At 28.2% G+C, this 19,715-nt stretch overlaps 4 protein-coding genes across 11 annotated transcripts; 2 read left to right on the plus strand and 2 right to left on the minus strand.

Annotated features, from left to right (window-relative positions):
- Positions 1–49: 49 nt before the first annotated feature.
- Positions 50–2,997, plus strand: LOC122635068 (tetratricopeptide repeat protein 19 homolog, mitochondrial). Of its 4 annotated transcripts, XM_043824845.1 has the most exons (5): positions 56–359; positions 444–735; positions 811–1,073; positions 1,152–1,459; positions 1,539–2,997. In XM_043824845.1, exons 2-5 carry the CDS (start codon positions 448–450, stop codon positions 1,730–1,732), a joined length of 1,053 nt encoding a protein of 350 aa, XP_043680780.1. In that variant the 5' UTR covers positions 56–359; positions 444–447; the 3' UTR covers positions 1,733–2,997. The 4 variants fall into 4 exon arrangements, with proteins under 4 accessions (XP_043680781.1, XP_043680780.1, XP_043680779.1 ...); XM_043824846.1 differs by having other exon boundaries at positions 50–735; positions 1,543–1,601; XM_043824844.1 differs by having other exon boundaries at positions 56–735.
- Positions 2,972–7,620, minus strand: LOC122635063 (striatin-4). 2 transcript variants are annotated; one of them, XM_043824835.1, is made up of 11 exons: positions 6,941–7,620; positions 6,126–6,229; positions 5,804–5,992; positions 5,508–5,685; positions 5,107–5,268; positions 4,906–5,008; positions 4,681–4,802; positions 4,294–4,472; positions 3,858–4,195; positions 3,447–3,758; positions 2,972–3,350 (listed from the first exon to the last, which is right to left on the minus strand). In XM_043824835.1, exons 1-11 carry the CDS (start codon positions 7,205–7,207, stop codon positions 3,181–3,183), a joined length of 2,124 nt encoding a protein of 707 aa, XP_043680770.1. In that variant the 5' UTR covers positions 7,208–7,620; the 3' UTR covers positions 2,972–3,180. The 2 variants fall into 2 exon arrangements, with proteins under 2 accessions (XP_043680770.1, XP_043680769.1); XM_043824834.1 differs by having other exon boundaries at positions 5,502–5,685; positions 6,941–7,618.
- Positions 7,621–8,537: 917 nt separating this feature from the next.
- On the minus strand, positions 8,538–12,187 carry LOC122635160 (SAP30-binding protein). 4 transcript variants are annotated; one of them, XM_043825037.1, is made up of 5 exons: positions 12,012–12,187; positions 11,684–11,931; positions 11,379–11,468; positions 10,383–11,305; positions 8,538–9,897 (listed from the first exon to the last, which is right to left on the minus strand). In XM_043825037.1, the coding sequence occupies exons 3-5, from the start codon at positions 11,417–11,419 to the stop codon at positions 9,818–9,820; spliced, it is 1,044 nt and encodes a 347-aa protein (XP_043680972.1). In that variant the 5' UTR covers positions 11,420–11,468; positions 11,684–11,931; positions 12,012–12,187; the 3' UTR covers positions 8,538–9,817. The 4 variants fall into 4 exon arrangements, with proteins under 4 accessions (XP_043680972.1, XP_043680971.1, XP_043680974.1 ...); XM_043825036.1 differs by having other exon boundaries at positions 11,993–12,182; XM_043825039.1 differs by lacking the exon at positions 12,012–12,187 and having other exon boundaries at positions 10,482–11,305; positions 11,684–11,936.
- A 2,111-nt stretch (positions 12,188–14,298) lies between these two features.
- LOC122635152 (ADP-ribosylation factor-binding protein GGA3) lies at positions 14,299–18,414 on the plus strand. Its single transcript, XM_043825019.1, has 11 exons — positions 14,299–14,885; positions 15,063–15,223; positions 15,297–15,530; positions 15,612–15,785; positions 15,871–16,090; positions 16,244–16,591; positions 16,662–16,788; positions 16,885–17,225; positions 17,298–17,464; positions 17,559–17,669; positions 17,746–18,414. The coding sequence occupies exons 1-11, from the start codon at positions 14,849–14,851 to the stop codon at positions 17,836–17,838; spliced, it is 2,013 nt and encodes a 670-aa protein (XP_043680954.1). The 5' UTR covers positions 14,299–14,848; the 3' UTR covers positions 17,839–18,414.
- Positions 18,415–19,715: the final 1,301 nt, after the last annotated feature.

A 19,715-nucleotide genomic window follows, 5' to 3' on the forward strand; every position in this document is an offset into this window, starting at 1 on the left:
GATAAACCAATACCGTGAGAGTAAATACATTCATACGCGCATGTGCAATGCCTGTTGATTGCAATGTTCTGTATTATAACTGATAAGTATAATATACATTTTTAATTTCAAGTCGGTGAAATGATTCCTTGATATATATAATTTGCCATATTATAAATGTTTCATGAAGTACATTAAAGACACAGTTATAAAAGAATAATATAAATAATATGATTACATAATTCACTAACTATAAAAAGTCATGGAATTTGTTAATGACATTGATTTATTAATACTAATGATTTACGGGTTTCGATATCATACTAATATTTATATGGGTGATTATTGAATAATAATAAAGCTAGGTGTTACTGATTATGGTAAAACAAAATTACTTTTAAAGTGTAAATAGATCTTTTATAAATGAGTTTTTGTATCAATGTTACAATGGCAATATATTATAGACGAATGATGCTTAATGTGTCACGCCTGGTGGGAAGGCATATAAAATTAAATAATAATTTAAAAACTAATATACCGATAGTTTCTTATGGTCTACCTGTCAATAACTTCAAATTTCAATATTTATATGAATCAAGTAATAGAAGTTATAATAACAATAATAAAAATGATAATACAACTTATTACTATTTTCTTTTAAGTAGTCTATTTGGTTTTTTTAATTTTAAAGAAGAAGATGGAGAAGAAATTTCAGAACTTATTATAACAATTAAACGATCAATATTATCAATACAGGTTAAATATAATAAAATAATCTATTGGTACGTGTAACATATTATAGTTTTAATAATATTTTCATTTTCCTTATAGAGAAACGAATTTAAAAAAGCAGAACAGATGTTACATGTTGCTTTGAGACAAGCTCAGGCTTTACAGAATCAGAATGCTATTACTTACATTTATGATTTGATGGCTAATCTTGCATTTGAGACTAAACAGTTAAAGAAAGCAGAAACTTTATTTCTGTTGGTTTTAGAAAGATTATTATCCAATGGCGTGACAGAAAATGATTTGAAAGTCATACATATTAGTTTAAAATTAGCAAATATATATGAGCAAACAGGAGATATGGAGTAAGCATATTCTTTCAATTTGACTAATATTTGAAAAATATTTAATTTTATTACAAAACAAATAAAAAATTTTTACAGAAAAGCGGAGACTGGTTATAAATACTGTTTGGAAAATGTACAAATTTATGTAGATAATAATCCTAAAGATGAAAATGTATTAATATTATTGGCTATGATTTATGATTGGTATGCACAAATGCTTCTTTCTCAAGCAAGATATGCAGATGCTTTTAAATACTTTGAACAATCTTATAACTTATGTGTTAAAGTAAATGGTAGAGAACACGAGCAAACAGTGAATCTACTTAATTATTTAGGCACTGTAAGTTACAAGATGGAAGAATATGATAAAGCAATTGAATATTTAACTACTGCTACACAAATAGGTAAATTATTGAATATATAAACATGTGTAGATTTACTTATTTTAATTAAAGGAATATAATATTAATATAATTCTTCTAGGAAGATCTTTGCCAGATATGACTCATATAGCTTCAGTTCATATTAATTTAGGGAATGTTTATTTAAAAAAAGGTTTATATCTTAATGCAAAGAAAGCTTGCTACGAAGGTCAAAGAATAGCTAAAAATAAAGAGGATGAAGAATCTCTAGTAGAAGCTAATAAATGTCTTGATGACATAAAGAAATTATTATAATCATAATTAATATTACTTTAAAAGGAGTTAATGTTATATTATAAAAATTATATAAAATTTATAAAAGGATGATATAAAAAAACGATAAAAATAATAAAAAGTAGGAACAACTATTATTTTTATCCAAGAGAACTTTAATTCTATTAATATTAGATTAAATGTTCTATTCTATTTTTGTAACTGTAATATTTATTACATTTACTTTTAATCATTATATAATATAATCCAAAATGTATGTGAGAGAAAGTAACGTTTGAATATCTTAATTATTCTTCGATCATAAAAATATAACAGAAGTTAAAGTAAAATATTTTTCTACTTTACAATTTTAATTCCTATTATTTGCGTACGTTTAAATACAATATATCGCAAAGAAATTTTGTTAATTTCTTATATAATATTTAAAAGTATCTATATCTAATTAAATATTTGAGGTACAATTTTTAATCTAACAATTCTACAAATTTGTCAATATTACTTAATCTACCAATGTAATTGAATAATATATAAAAGTATCTGAATACGCTTCGTACAATTAATTCTTCATTTCGTTTATTGCATGCAACTCGGGAGATACATAATTTATTTGTAAGGATTGCAAATGATAAAATGACGGAATGAAAAATTTCAATAAAAAATGTTAATTATAATACGTTACACAGAGGTCTATTTTTAAATACAATATATTACAGAGAAACACACAATTATAATTTATTGTTATTAATATTATATCTATCATATTATAGTTATCTTAAAAGTATTTCTATTATTAATATTATTATTATTATTATTATCAGTATTAATATTATTATTACTATTATTATTAATATTATTTTTTATTATTATTATTGTTTCTGTAGTTGTTAACATATGCCGACCTTAATGAATTGAATATGTAAGGTAGCACGAAAAATATGTAACGGGAGACTAATGTTGCTGCATTTTTATAAGAACAGCTTCATCATCAATTATTATATTAATCTCCAGTACCTGTGCAACAGTAACTGTGATATCGGTAATAAATAGTTAACATAGGGATAAATATTACGCTACCGCGGCAGTGTGCTTCCTGGATTTTGGGTAAGGGGCTTTTATCCTCTAATTATCAGGACTATATCAACTAATATTCTACAGATAGACCCCTTTCCACTAACCCAAATTGTTGTATTATCTACTTACTGAAAATCGTATCAATAAGCAGCATGTATATGTAAAATTATTGTTTTTGATAAAAGGTGGTGACATGTTGAATTTATTTTATAACACGACAGCCTACGTTTTGACTCCAGTTTTTTCTTTTTTTTTTTTTTTCTTTTAAACAGGTGTTTCAATGGTAAAGTGATAAATGCTACAACAAAATTGAACGTGTAATACATACGAGCAAAACTATCTAAAAGAATGAGTACAAAAATTGCTCAGTAGTAGAAATGTATATCTTGATTTACACTTCAAACAAATACTTTAGCAAGAGCATCAGCTCCTGCACTTGCGATAAATGGTCTTGATGGGTGGAACGCAACATCTAAAATACTTTCATCAAATTTCTTCCGATGCGCCGTTATTTCTTGAACACAAGTCTTATTATCCATGTTCCACAATCTTATACTGCAGTCATGACCTAAAAAAAGAAATAATAATAATAATAATAATATTCACGTATCCAAAAATATTATCACGTATTTATATTAGAAAACAATGGACGTTAGAAACTTACTTCCTGAAAGTAAATAAAGACCATGAGGATCCACAGCAAGACTAGTAACTGCATCTAGATGTGCAACCATAGCATGAGCAAGAGTTGCAGAACGATGATCATAAAATCGAATATGTCGATCTTCATGTGCTGCTACAACTAGTGGCAAAGTTGGATGAGCCACAACACGGTTTACACCTTTTGTTTCATTAGCTTCTAATCGAGCTATAACAGCATCAGTCTCAGAATCAAACAACACGCAAGCTCCTTCATATGCCACGACTAATTTGTGCGGTTCGTCCCGTATAAAATCAACAGATGTTGGTATTCCATCTATAAATAATTAAAATCATAAATACATTAAAACCATCTAGAAAAATAAAATATGTATGTGTACATATACATGTATATTATTAACATGAAATTACGGACCTTGCTCAGAGGTATAAGTGTTAAGAAGTGGTACTTTGCTTTGAGGACTCCAGAGTTTCACTGTTCCATCAGCACTGATAGATAACAACTGTGAACGAGGCTGATACATACTTAAGCCCCAGATGGCATCAGTGTGCCCAGTTAAAGTTTGGCTAAGGACACTTGGATCATACGAATCATATGGATCTATATTTGCAGATGGAAGTGTCCAACAGTGAATCATACCATCTAAACCACCACTGTAACAACGACTTCCAGTGCTATCCATAGCTAAACAAAGAACAGGACCTGTATGGGATCTGAAGGTATATAATGGCTCTACGTCTAGTGAAGCTGACCTACAAATAATAGAAAAATTATCATTATATAATATTCTTTTAAGAATGTATTTACAGTTTATTTACATTATGATTTTGTTAATATATATTTGACATACTTTTTGGCTGGTACAGTTTTGTGTAGATTCCACAGCTTTAATGTATGGTCGTCGCTTGCGGTTATAAGGACAGGATCTGTAGGATGGAAGACGAGTGCTCTAACAGCATCAAAGTGAGAGCGCAATGTATACTTTGCATTCCATGTCTTTCGATACGTTTCTTTTGTAGTTGTTACCATCTGCATTTAAAAAAGATTTTAATAGAAACATAACTAATGAAATTATTCTATTATTACATAATCTAATTGATCACATTAAAATATGTGAACTTACATATGAGTCCTTCCTCTATAACTTTTGATAATTCAAATATCTTACTTATGCAATAAATGTAACAATTTCAAAAGTTCATGTGAAAAAACAAGTGATCTAAATATTACAACTTACATCGTATGATACTTCTGCTTCATTGTTTACACACAGTTGCTCTAATTCTCCCAATTCCAATGTAGAATCGCCTTCTTCAGTGGGACGCCTTGGATCTGTTTGTAAACCTCTGGGTAATGCGTCTATATATATATACATATATAGAATAAAATAAGAAAAATAAATTAAAATCACCCTTTTTCGTTTATGATAAAAAAAAATATAATGAATTTTAATAGTACTAACTCCAGCCTGGTGGTGGCGATTCTTCAGTTTGGGTGAGTAGATTTAGTTGATTTAATACTTCTTCTGCTTCAGCATCTACGTCTTCTGTTATAACAAATGATGCCTGAAAATGCACAAAATTTTATATAATACTAATTTATAATCTTTTACAAAAATAAAATAATAATAATGATAATAATAATAACAATAATTTGATATTACCTTATTTGACTTAGATTCTATATTTGTGTCATACATTTCATCTTCTACATCTCCTTCTCCTTCTTCCATGTCCATGTCTGTTTGTGGCAAGAACTCGAAACTTGCCATAACAGCTGCTTCTGTGTCTAATATCATTGCTTCTGCTATTGAAGAAGGCTGTTGCTGTAATTTTGAAGAAGAAGTCAATTATGTTTAATATTAACTGCAAGACTTGTAAAAATAAATGTCTGTAAACTTGCCAGCATTTAAAGAAAAGTTTGTGTAGAAGAACGCATCTAACAAAAACTTTTATTTTAAGAATATATTGTAGTAAATATTAACTTGACGTACAATGATACCTGATGGAATAATAATTTAGGACAACAGTGTGAGTTAACACATATAATGCTATTTACCTCTACCTTTTTTCCTGGAGTTCTTCGCGTATTATTTTTTGCTTTAACAGATGACTCATTTCCATTTAAAGCTGGTGTGTTCATATCATCAGAGTCCGTGTTATTATTTAAACCAAGAAGAGATCGCACTCTGTTTGATCTTACATCTATTATTGTGTCAGTGTAGCCAATTTCTTGTAAATATCTGTAATACAATTGATTTATAATATTTAGCCAACATTGTACTATGCTATCATATAAAGACTATAACATTTGTTTTGTTTGATATTCATATATTTCTCAATGTAGAAAATTATACTTACTGCCTTAGTAATTGACGACCCTGTTTCCAGCTAATGTTGCTAACAGATGTAAATGGTGCTTCTCCATCTCCACCACCACCACCACCTCCTTCTGTACTAGTACAAGTACTACCCTCTTCATATAAAGGTGGTTTAACATCTCCTTGGATAACCAAGTCAGTTCCATATTTTAATTTGTGATACCTTGCTCTAGATGTATAACATTATTTTACATTAGTAAAATAAACAAAGGAATCCACATGCAAAATATTATCAAAACTTATATAAAAAGATAGATTTTAAAAAGTCTTGTATTTAACATGATTTAATTTGATTAACTCACCGTTCCTGCTTTAGTGCATATTCCAACATTTTTATTCTCCTTACTAGGTCATTTTTCAAATTTTCTTGTCCTTTTCTTTCACCTTGTAAAAAAGCTATCCTAGCCTGTAAGAAAAATATTAATTAAATAAAGAAGTTGTTGATGAAATACATAATATCTTTTGTTTCATCTGAAGTAATCAACAATAACACTAGTATATTAATTATGTTCTTATCTATCAAGTAACTTTTTATAGTTATTTTTATACTGCTTTGATATAAACTTTTATAGCTTCAAAGACTCTTACTCCCTTTCCAGCCCCCTATTATTTCTTTTCTATATATCCCTTCCTGTCTCTGTCTCTGTCTCTCTCTTTCTCTCTCTCTCTCTCTCTATCCTCCTCTGTTTCTATCTTCCTTTATCTCTACTCATTAAAGTTTTTCTTAATCTTTCTAATATCTCATTAAACCCAAGTTTATGAGTCTCACGTGCAATTCATATGAGAATAAATGAAAATTAAAAACATAAATTCTAGAAATATTGATAAATATTATTTCAATCTAGAATTTGTACACAATTAGAAACATTTTTCTTTCTCTAAATACAGATAACAAAAATATTGGAAAAAAATTTGTTAAAGTCTCATTTCCCACGAAAATAAAAAAAATATAAAAATTATAAAAACCTCGAAAAGAATAATACTATAGCGGATCTTTGTGTACTATACTTCTTTATGTCCTGTCATATGACATGTGAAGTGATACTAAGATCGTAATAGTATAGTAAGTAGTATGAGAATGACAATTTCTTATTGAAATAAATCAAGAAACGTTCACCTGAAACTCAGCTCTGTCAAGTTCCCATTGTGATCTTTCGAGTTCAAAACGAGCCCATTCGTGTTGAATGAAATGCAGAATACCAGGCATGGAGTATTGTGGTCTCTGATCTTTGGCATCACCATTGCTGCCATTGTCATTGCCTTGATGCTTGTTATTAGTGAGCGAAACGTTAGCACTACCAGATAATTGACCGTTGTGATTTTGCGACGCAGAACTGGAGTTCTCCTCCATCGTGGAACCACAAAACTGGCTGGGTACCTTCATTTCATGAAACGGCAGCCATTACAGCATCTCCTCTTTCCTCTAGAGCCCAAAGAGTGCTCTTCGGTCGGATAATATGTTTCGATCGAGTTTGAGAATAAGAAGTAATTATTACGCATGCGGCGGTGAAGGCAGCAGCCGATGTGCGGCCAAATTATAGCGATCTCTCTCTTTCCTTTCCCTCTCTCTTCTTCTTCTACTTCTTCTAATACTTCTCTACTCTTCTATTCTTTCTCCAACACGGATTTTTTTTCTATCCCTTATTCACGTTCACGAATAAAACATTGCGCACTATGTCGTTGGATGATTCAATCATATCGACATCGGTAATAATTATTTTTCAAGAAACTATTCTCTTTTTTTTTCCGTGTGTATTTCCGTGTTGATGAGCCGCGCGGTTTTCACCGTGAGAGATCCGTGTATGCACATCACTTGGAAAACATGGGTGCGTACTCTCTCTCTCTCTCTTTCTCCCAACGGGAAGAATGATCGCAAGTGACATGCAGCTAAGCTTTCAGCCAATCACCGATTCAAATGAATTACAGCAGAAAGGGCGTTCTGATTGGTTCAAGGATTTCACGAACGTACCATTGACCAACCAATTGAAATATATGTTCGATACTTTACATCGTTTGCCTTGTACCGTAAAGATATATATATATATATATATATATATATATATATATATATATATAATATTGAAAACTAGAAGAGGGATAGAAGGAAGGGAAGCATAACAAGTATTAAAATTTCTGAAGTATTCGGAAGTTAACGAAGTTCGCGGGTGCAACAGTGCGCGCGCATGCGCACGTCGCGCTCTATTTGTTATCGCACGTTATCACACGTTCACCGCCAATTTTAACTTATATACATACACATACATACATACATACACAGACATATATATATATATATATATATATATATATATATATATATATATATATACAGACACACTCACACACATACACACACGCGCGCGTATTCGAGCAAGTTACTAAATAAATAAGTTTATCATTATTTGATTATTAAACACGAAAATACTGTTTAATATTTGATTGATGATTATTATCTACTATTTATATTAGGTATTTGGTTATTACAAGTCAAGTAGTAAAAGATTATACACAATTTTTTATTTCTTTTATCTGTAATAAATGATAAATTGTAAATTGATAACATCGTTATGTTATATTTAATTTTTCTTCTTTTTGTTTTGTTTTCTTCTTTTTTCTTTGTATCTAATATACAAATAATAACTAGGTTTTTGAACTGAAAACAAGCTCATGTGTCTTTACAAACAGTTCACCTAAGTGATTATAATAGAACAAAGTAATTTATGCGACATTTATTAATATCGTTTTTACTGAACAACTGTAGCGCGTTCATGACTGTCCTTTTCAGCGTATTATTATAAATTTAGAAATCGCGGCAGTAGTATAATTTTATTATAGAGTGGGTGTAACGGTTTATGGTACAACTTTGAAAAAATATAGTTGTTCTGCCTGAAAGTGTAACTGACAGTACAAGAGATTCATGCAAGATATCATTTATAACTGAACACAATTAATATTCTATTCTCTTTTAATATTTCAAAATTAAAAAGGATAAATTTGTAATAAATTAAAATACTATAGTTCATTAAGTTCTTAAAGAACATAATAAATCGTATTCAAATATATAATTGTAAAATAATTCATTTGTTGTAATGTTTGAAATGTCAGTAATACTTTTAGGCCAACATTAAATCCTTATAAGACATATATAATAATTTTTTGGTGTTCAGTATTTACTATTAACAATAGTTCTCATGGTGGACCAAAGATTAAGAGAAAAAGAAGATATAAACACCTACCTTCCAAACTGGCAATTAAGTTAATAGAATTTTACTGATCAAAATGGAAATGCAGAGTTTACAGATTCTTTTTCTCATTCTACATTGTAATTTCTAATTTTTTCCACACAAGAGGTCTTAAATAGGACTTTGATCTCTTTATATACTATGGCATTTTGACTGAAGATAATTGTGTATACAAAACACATCTACAATAAAATACCACATTCAATTACTTGCATCAACGTGAAAAAATAAGCCTAAGAAACCAAAGATATATAAAATCTGTTTGCTCTCTCTTAATCATATATTAATAAATACACATAGCTCATGCTGATAAATATTTTGTACAATTTGTCCATGTATGTGCATGGATATATAATTAAACCTGAAGATATATATTTTCTGTTTACTTTGAAAGGCTGTTAAATTTTTCTATAAAAGATTACATGAATGTGGTATAAGTTACAGAAATGAGTAAGTAAGTACTGAAAACTTTCTCTTTTATATGTACAATGATGTCTTTGTATAATGCACAGTTCAGATATTGATAAGAAAGTACATTTCAACACAAAAAAATGCAATTAATCTTGCACACAATCTTGTTACCTATTATTACATTGTAGAAAATTCTTGTAACTCCAGAGTTTTGTATCTGTATCTTAATATTATTGTTGCATTGATACTACGAACCACAATATTACAATTTAACAACCTCGAATAATTTGATATGCATCTAAGCATATAGGTTCATATGTAAAACATCTTATGATCACACTTCATATTTTGATGTGATGCTTAGATACAGATTTTGTGTGATACTTATATACATAATTTATGCATATCTCCTGGTAAAAAACTGAAAATCAAGAATGTATTATTATTGGTTGTGCAATTTGAACGCAGATGCAAGTTTTGGCCGATTATAGGATGAATACAATATCAACTATTTAACGCAGATTTCTTCTACTTTTATCATTAAAGAAAGAAACCTCTGTTGTTAAATCAATATCATATAAAGTTTCAACGTGCATTAAATCCTAAAGATTAATAGGAATTCCGATCAAATTTTTACGCTTTTATATCATGCAAATGAAATAAAAATCAGTGGATAATATCGCAAAAGCTGATGTACTGTATAATCACATGTAAGAAAAATAAAACGAGATACGCTCGATGTACACTTTACGAGTTGTAAACATGTGAATTCAAGTCAAAAAATGTAAAAAAACACATGAAAAGTATTTGTTTTAAACAAATAGTATTTACAATAAATTTACACGATATGTTACAGTCTTTTCTTTGGTAGTGAACCAAAAGCTGATATAACAGTTGCCTTCGTACCGGTTGCAGAGGACGTTAACGTAGTCAAAGTTGGTTGAGACAACAAAACTGTGGGTTTTACAGATACAGTGGCACCAGTTGCCACTTGATCCCACTTACTTTTTCTTTTTTTAGCATCCTCTTCTGCTGTACTGGAAGAATTATTTGGTCGTTTTGCAGTACCTGACACTATTTCGATTTTTGTTTTTTCTTTTCTAGCTTTTTCAAGTTTGTCCATTTCCGCTTTTTGTACCTTGGCCAATTCCTCATAATAAGAATCCTTGCCCCATTTAAATGGATCAAATCTGTCTGGAGGATAATTTGTACCCAGTTCGTTGATGCTACAAAACTGAATTAATTTTTCATAAATGGATGGATTTCTAAAGTCTTTCCTTTGCTGTATGACTTTATTCATATCTAAACCGCCACTCTCCATTTTCCTAAAAAGTTTTGTTATTTTTTCTTGTAATTCCGGTGGACATTGACCTGGCGGCTCAGGTGGTATTATAACTCCATAAGGATCTGTTTCTCCATCTGAAACTAATTCTCCCTGACACGAGGGAGACTGCTCAGTAGTCAAGGAAGGCCTTCCATTCTCTGAAGGCTGTTCCTCAACCACCATCGGCACAGCTCCTTCATCGTCGGAAACTATTGAATCATCAAAATATGAAACCAATCTCTGCACCTTCGATGTTACATCAGTTACTAAGGTGGGCGCGTTCGGCAAGTTGCTATTAGACTTGCCACCAACACTGGAAGCAACGTTGGGACTATTTGAGGCTGATCTGCCAGATTTGGGACTGGTGAGAGCCTGGGGCTGACCGACTTGGGCATTATGCGGGGCGGCCCCCTGGGGAGTGTTCGAATTCTCCTGAAGGTCGTCTTCCACCCCGTCTTCGCCCTCCGAGTCGGTATAGGTGGCCGTGAGAGATGCCAGAGCAACACTTTGTACAGACATGGTTAGTTGGCTTTGAGTGTCCGCCGTACTACCAAGCAATATTTTGTGTTGGAACTCACCGGTGTAGCGTCGTGTTGTTTGCTGTAGGGCTTAAAAGCATGTACAGCTATCGTGAATAAATGCGCCCCAACATATACTGGAATGTTAATCTGTAAATTAAAGTATCAAAAGTTATTTAAATAAGATATTATCAAATATCTAAAATAAATAAAGTAATACAAAGCAAATAAATCGATTAATTTTACTGTTATAAGAAGTGAATTACAAAAGTTATTTGCCAACTAATTACGTACGAATAAGATTCGATTGACAACACACATTAGGTTAAGTTACTTATTCTCGAAACGTTTTAACTAAAACTAACCTGAATTCGAGAGTCCACAGACACCCTTGTTACGCTATATTCATAACTTTATACATTATGTATCATTCTTTTCAAATATTGATAGTGAGAATCCATTAATTAATTCCACAAATACTATCAACGCGTAACTTGAGAAACTTCGCTTTGTTGCAAAATCTGAAGCGTACATGCGCAGGAAATGATTATTCCATCGGTGACTACGCAACCAATAATACGAAGTCTTCTTCTATCACGTGGCCACAACACATCTGTATACAACTTACATTATAAGCAAGTTAAAATAATACAAAATTAGGTTTTTATACGAACTTTTAAGAATGGACACTACTTTGAATCAGAAACCACGTTGATCGAAACACTGCTAAGTAATAAATATGTATCTGAAGTTTTATCAGGTATAGCAAAGGTACATTTAGGGTATATTAATGGCGCATTGTGAAGGTACCCCCCACCAGTTTGTCGAGTCTTCCTTTCTATAGGCCTCCCTTTTGTATCTTTCCGTTCTTTTGAAAAATAATCACATTCACATTAGATGAGAAAGAGAGACAGAGAGAGAGAGAGAGAGAGAGAGAGAGAGAGAGAGAGAGAGAGAGAGAGAGAAACAGAGAATCGGTCATTATTTCAAGATTATAACATTCATTCTTACAATAATGGTCTAGTATATTTTTACTTCAAATGATCGTTTAACACAAACAACTTTATCGTAAACGATTCAATAATACCTTTAAACTAAGCAGACTCTAATGATTTGACTTTAATCATGAATTTTGTTATTGTATTGTTTTATTATAACAGTAAATATTTTGTTTATATCCAATGACATTTTCCTTTATATAGGTTAGGGAATCCCTATTACGTACCATTAATGTACATACATGTACGAACCAAAGTAGTAGCAATATAACGTGCAGGAGCGTTATAAAATTGACGTCGTAAAGGCACCTATATAATGCAGAAACATATAATATAATTTTGATATTCGTTAGAAAAACAAAATTTCTGACACATACACACATACACATACACGCACGTTTTATTCTGGATATGTATAGCAGTATTATACTTATTACAGTAATTAATTCTATTAAAGATAGAAAGAAAGAGATGTTGAGATTGAAGAATGATTAAAAAATAAAAAATTTTAGATAAGATCTTGTTAGAATAGATTTATGGTTGATATAAAGCTGAAATATGATTCCTCTTTTATGTATCTAACATTATCTCTCAAATGCATTATTATGTAATATTATTAACAGAAATTTATTATATGTTGAGAATTTGTAATGTATTGAATATATGATGATTCTCTCACTATTTAATTTTTTGTTTAATTAATTTGATTCTAAAAGGAAAAATACAGTTTATACTCTATCATCAGAGTTCATTATATATCAGCAAGTTGTACTACCAGAAAAGTCAGTTCAAAGGATTAATATTGAATTACTTTATTACTTTGTTACAGTGAATCTTCTTTTATAGTTGATATATTGTTATCTGCTAAAGTGACATAAGTAGAACATGTTTCTGCTTATTAATTCACGTAAGATATTCTTGTATGAATATTTGTACTATTTCTAAAATTGTTGATAGAATTTCTGGTACAATTTTTAAATATAAATGTTATGTAATCATATGATATATATATATATATATATATATATATATATATTATTCTGTTATTTTTTATTTGAATTAAAATTTTTTGTTATAATGATTATCTAAAAAAAAGAGAAAAAAAAAGAAAATTAATGACACTATTGATAATTTTTAATTTTTTTTTCCATATATTTTAAAAACTAATTAACAATACGATAGTAATAAGAAAAAGAGATTATTATTATTATTATTAAGTATATTAATATTAACATTAATAAGATTATTGAAACTACAAAAAATAAAAAATTTGATACAGAAATGAATAAAAACATGCAAGACTAAAAAATACTAGATTCATTTCTGCATTTTGATGACATCGCCAACTATTGATAAATCTATGAACTAATTATTTTCAAAAAAGTGACACTATGGGCATATTTCCATTGAAATAAAACATTTGCTACTTATAATTCATTAGAATTAAAAAGTTGTTAAATTAATTTTTTATTTAAATTATATGACGGTAGAAGATTAAAAAAATATCAACTTCGTAATTTTGATAAGTTCTAAAATTTGTATACAAAAATTATATCATCCGTGTCGATCATATTTCCCTATTAAACAAAAATACAAATCTAGGGAATATTTTTTAGTAGACGATTACAATAATTTACAAATTGTAATATTTTTCTAAATTTAAAAAATTAAAATTTTTATTTCATATTAAATTAATATATAATAACTATTATATAAAAATAGAAACTACAATCTTCTATATTACTTATGTACTATCTTAACGAGATATGTTGGGCTCTATTTTTTTCTTTTGTTTAAATTTATTAAAAAATTTCTTAACAACTTTCCGATTGTCATTTAAAAAATATTGGTAAGTTAAAATCTAAATTCCTATTTATTTTTATATTTATCAAACTCGTATATTATTTCTATGTAGCATATGCTGAATATTCAACTTTGAATGACTGGAAACTTGAATATAAACTACTAGAAAATAATTTCGAATTTTTGATTTACGATTATCGATTAAGAAACAATATTAGAGAATACAATATGTAAGGTTATGCAATCTCCATTTGTGAGAAAGTTAATAACAAATAATGTTATAAGTAATCGAATTGAAATTGTTGGAATGTTTGAATGTGTATGTATTTGTGTACGTGTGTGTGCATGGGTGTATCGTCGTAGTAATATTTTTGACGTTTACATTAGCTGCTCTGTTTCTTATAATCTATCTAACTTTAGCGATCTTTGATTCGGTGATAGAACAGCTGTTTACTAAAGTACTATCGACGATGACTATACAATAGGAATAAGAGAAGAAGATTATTGAAATTCTAACAATTTCAAACCTTATTGATATGACAGAATATTGAAGAATAATAGAAATATACAATCGATAATAACTTTCCATACTATATACTTAAAGTTTCTGTTTGAAAGACAGAGAAAGATTTTTCGACAAGTGATCAAGATGACATGATTGTATTATTTTATCTGTCATTAAGATATTAGTGTAATAACAGAGTTAAATAAATAAACAGAATTATAAAAATGGATGTTGTGACAACCAGTCTCGAGGCTTTGATACGTACGTATTAAAGAATTATTTTATCTTTGAAAATAAATTTTTAAATGATTACAAGAATTATTTTATACTATTTAAAAGTTAATCTTTTATTTTATTTATTGTTATTATATTTCAATATATATATAACATTTAATTATTTGTAAAAAAGATATAAAATATATTAAATATATCTTATAGAAAGAGCTACAAATCCACAAAATCAGAAATCTGATATAGCAGCTATTGAAGCATTTTGTGTTATGGTTATGAAGGAAACAGAAGGTATTCAAATAGGCAGTAAATTATTAGCAACACATATCCAATCATCTAATGAATTTGAAGCTCTTCAAGCTCTTGCAGTAGGTATACTTTTATTATTATGAACTTTTCCTTAAATAATTTATTTTATATATTTATTTTATTTTAATACAGTTATTAGATACTTGTATGAGAAAATGCGGGCCAAATTTCCATGCAGAAGTTGGAAAGTTCCGCTTTTTGAACGAAATGATACGACTTGTTTCGCCAAAATATTTAGGCAATAAAACTCCTATAGCTGTACGTCAAAAAGTATTACATCTTTTGTTCTTTTGGTCGAAAGAGTATCCACGAGAATCAAAAATTAAAGAGGCTTATGAAATGCTTAGAAAGCAAGGAGTCATAGAGGTTGGTCAAATTAATTAACTATTTCAAATGTTCTTATGAAATAATCAAATGTTTAAAGATTAAGACAATATGAAACTATAGGAGGATTCAGTACCTATTGTTAGTAATACAGATGAAGTCTTGAAAATACCGAAAGCAAAAAATACGATATTCGAGGATGAGGAAAAATCAAAGTTGTTGCAAAAACTGCTACAAAGTAAAAACCCTGGTGATTTACAAGCTGCAAATAGATTAATCAAAACTATGGTAAAAGAGGTAAATAAAAACTTATGGTGGCTATATTTTTATTTTATTTTATTTTATTTTTTTTTCAAATATATCAATTTATATTTTCTTGTAGGACGAAAGAAGAGTACAATTGAATTCACGAAGAATCATGGAATTGGAATCAGTTCATAATAATGTTAAATTATTATCTGAAATGTTAGATTCATACAATCAAAAAGAAACTAGTCTTGAAGATGTTGAATTAATGAATGAACTTCATCAAGCATGTGAACGTTTAAAACCCACTATGTTAAGATTAGCTAACGAAACTCAGGACAATGAAGAAATGCTTGGTAAATATTTCATTATTTTTAAAAATAATAATGTGTTTAATAATTTTTATTGAATTGTTCAGTATTTTATACAATTTATAACTATATTCTCATATAATAATGAGAAATTGTTTTTATATTATTTTTCATAATATTATATGCGTGATATATTAGGTGACGTACTCGCAGCAAATGATGCATTGGGTGAAGTATTTGATAAATATACTGCTGTGATTATACTAGGCCAAAAAGTTACTAAAACGAATATTAATAATGATCCATCATTATTGGATTTGTCTTCTCCAATTGATGCTGCTATTTCTGAATGTACTTTGAATGCAGATACAGATAAAACTAATAATACAGTGGCAACAAATTCACAGTCGGATATGGAAGTTCTTGGAGACATTTTCAATTCTTTTGGAAACTCACTGGATTTCTCTTTAACCACAGATAAAAATAACTTATTTCCAGAGCTAATGATTATGGATCCAATAAATATTCAACAAAATGGAAAGAAAAGTATGTGCATTTATTAAACGATTAATCGCCGAATACTTTATAAAGTATATATCATTTTATTTTGTTAAAGTTGATACACCTTTGAAGAAAATGGATAGTAAAGCCAGAGCATTAGAAGAATTAAATGAGTTAGGGGAATCTCTCCTTAAACAGAGTTTGTCATATAAAATGGCAAAAGAGTCATCTTTGGATGAAAAGTTAGTGGCAATAACATAATGTGTTTAATATATATATATTTTTTTATATTAATATGATTTTATTATAGTATAATCTTCATATTTTTTTTATCATAGGAAACCATCCTTTGCTCAATTTACAAAATTTCAATCTGAACTTGATAATCACAATTTAATGGATTTAACTTCTACGAATAATAATATGATACAGCACAATGTGGACAAATCAAGTAACAATGAAAATGAAAAAATGAAAAATGATTCTATATCTCCAAATTTTCATAATGGTGATAATACAGTCAATGTATCACAATCTTGTAACGAAAGTAAAAACATTGAAGCAGATGAAGAAAACATATTGATGAAAGTAAATGACGCGCCAGCATTAACTGTTAATTCTGAACCAGCAATCAAGTCTCTAACCGATATTAATGTAAATCTTCAAGATATTAAACCAGGTAGATAGAAATATTTAAAATCAATTAATGTATATATTTACATTATAAATGCATATGAATCTGTTTATATAGGTACAAATCCACCTATAACAGTGATAGAAGAAAAAAATGGTATTTCAGTAATACTTCATTTCGCACAAGATAGTCCAAGACCAGATGTTTCTGTAATAGTAGTTACAACAATGAGTAAAAATACCAAACCACTTAACAATTATTTGTTTCAAGCAGTAGTACCTAAGGTAAAACAAAGATAAGATAAAAATTCAACTGTTTCTTACTCTAATATATAGCTCTACTTTATAATATATTTTGTTATTATTTATTTATGTAAAGAAATGTAAGTGCAGACTTCAACCTCCTTCTGATACAGAATTACCAGCACATAATCCATTTCTTCCACCATCAGCAATTACACAAATTATGTTAATTGCAAATCCTCTTAAGGTAATACAATAACAACTTACGAATATTTATTTTGCACATGATTAAGTGATATAATCACATCTTTAAATTATTTTAGGAATCAGTATCTTTAAAGTTTATGTTGAGTTATACAATGGATGATGAAACTTTTACTGAAATGGGTGAAGTGGATAGACTTCCACATCTATAAAATTAATAAGATCAAATAGAACGTAAGAATATAAGTAATATTGTTTGAAATATAAATGAAAAATATTTCTGAACTGAGCATATATAACTACATTTCACTCCATTATATCACTGGACAAAAATGAATCTTATTAGTGTAAGTGAATGGAACATGTTCTTTTATTACACACATATATATTTTTTCCTAACATTATAAGAACACTCTTTAAATATGCAGACAATTATGTAGGTATAAAAGTATTTACTTGACTTATTCCGGAAAGTAATTACGATTCACAAACACAATTATTTGCATATTAATAAAACATGATTGGTGTAAAATGAAATTCGAAGTTAAACAACGCTTTTAAAATATTTCAAGCTAAATGATGAAGTTGAGTCAAATAATAAATAGTTGAAAATGGTTTATTATATAAAAAAAAAAAAAAAAAAATGATCAAAGTACAAGATATAATACTTATAGCACATATTTATAATAAATTGTTATAGTAATATTCATGTTTAGGACATATGCTATAACATGATGCAAAAATAGCAAAACTAAATACATTTAAATGACTTAATCTTTATAAAAATTCCATTATATTAATTTTTTATAAATTGTCATAAAATATTCTTTATGATATAATTACATCTTTGATGTATTAAATAGAAAATATTGTTGAAATGGAATTAGTTATAATCTTTAAAATATTATCTTTATAAATATAATTCCATTTTTATGATAAAATGCAATAGTATTAAATATATAAACATTTGTTGCTCAGATGAAGTATTTTAAAGTATTTTTAAATTTAGGTCATCAAAATTTATTTCATTTACATTTTTTGCAGTATGCTTACTCGTTTAAGTTATAAGCGTACAATTTTATTAATTTAACAAATTCCACAAAAACTATTAGATTTGTTTTGTTTCATATGGTATATAGATTCAAAATTAATATGTAAGAGTGCAGTTTACTATATAATATATTCTTTAACACAAACATTCAAACATCTTCCTACATTGGAAATTTAACGAAGATAAATTATTGTGATATATAATATTTATGATATTACAGTATAGATTATTAATGCCTGCATGAAAAATGGAATTAATTGAAAATGTGAAGTCAATGGAACTTCTTAAATGTACAGTTTTTTTGAAATTCCTTTCCTATTATTTTAATGATCTCAAAAACTTTTATCAATTTTATAGACATTTGATTGTTGATTATAAAGACACATAATGATTTGTCAAATAATAATTATAAATAATATTTGTCAATCAAACTTTAAAGTGTGTTTTTTAAGAATACAATTTTTCTTTTATTTTTTACTTTGTTATAGTTGTTAAACGTTAATAGTTATATGTTAATAAAATCAGTTTCAACTGATTAAGCATGTCTCAAAAATCAAAATATATATTAGTTATTTTGTTCATTCGAACTAATGTTATTACAATTATCCAGACAAAGTCATAATTTTTATTGAAACAAATTTTCCAATTTTTAATTCTTACAACATGTTTAGTTAATATTGTTTTAATACAATATATCATCTTTGCAGAAGATGATCTCTACACAAAAATTAAAAACAGGAATTGTAAATAAAAAGAAATATAATATGGCTTTGAGCAAATGTTGATTAATATTGACTGAAGTATACATATATATATATACTTGTATGAAAAATATAAACAAACATATATATGTTGTAACAATTAATCAATATTAATCACTACAATATATAAATACTATTGATGTTATAGAAGTATAAGCTCATATGTTGATATATCTATAAAGAGACATTTGCAAATAGAAACAGTAATTTTTGTATCCTTGAAACCTAAAGATAATAATACTGATACAAAATTATGCACTTGCATTTATAACCATTT

The sequence above is a fragment of the Vespula pensylvanica genome, chromosome 17 (genome assembly GCF_014466175.1).
Source record: "Vespula pensylvanica isolate Volc-1 chromosome 17, ASM1446617v1, whole genome shotgun sequence".
NCBI lineage: Eukaryota > Metazoa > Arthropoda > Insecta > Hymenoptera > Vespidae > Vespula > Vespula pensylvanica.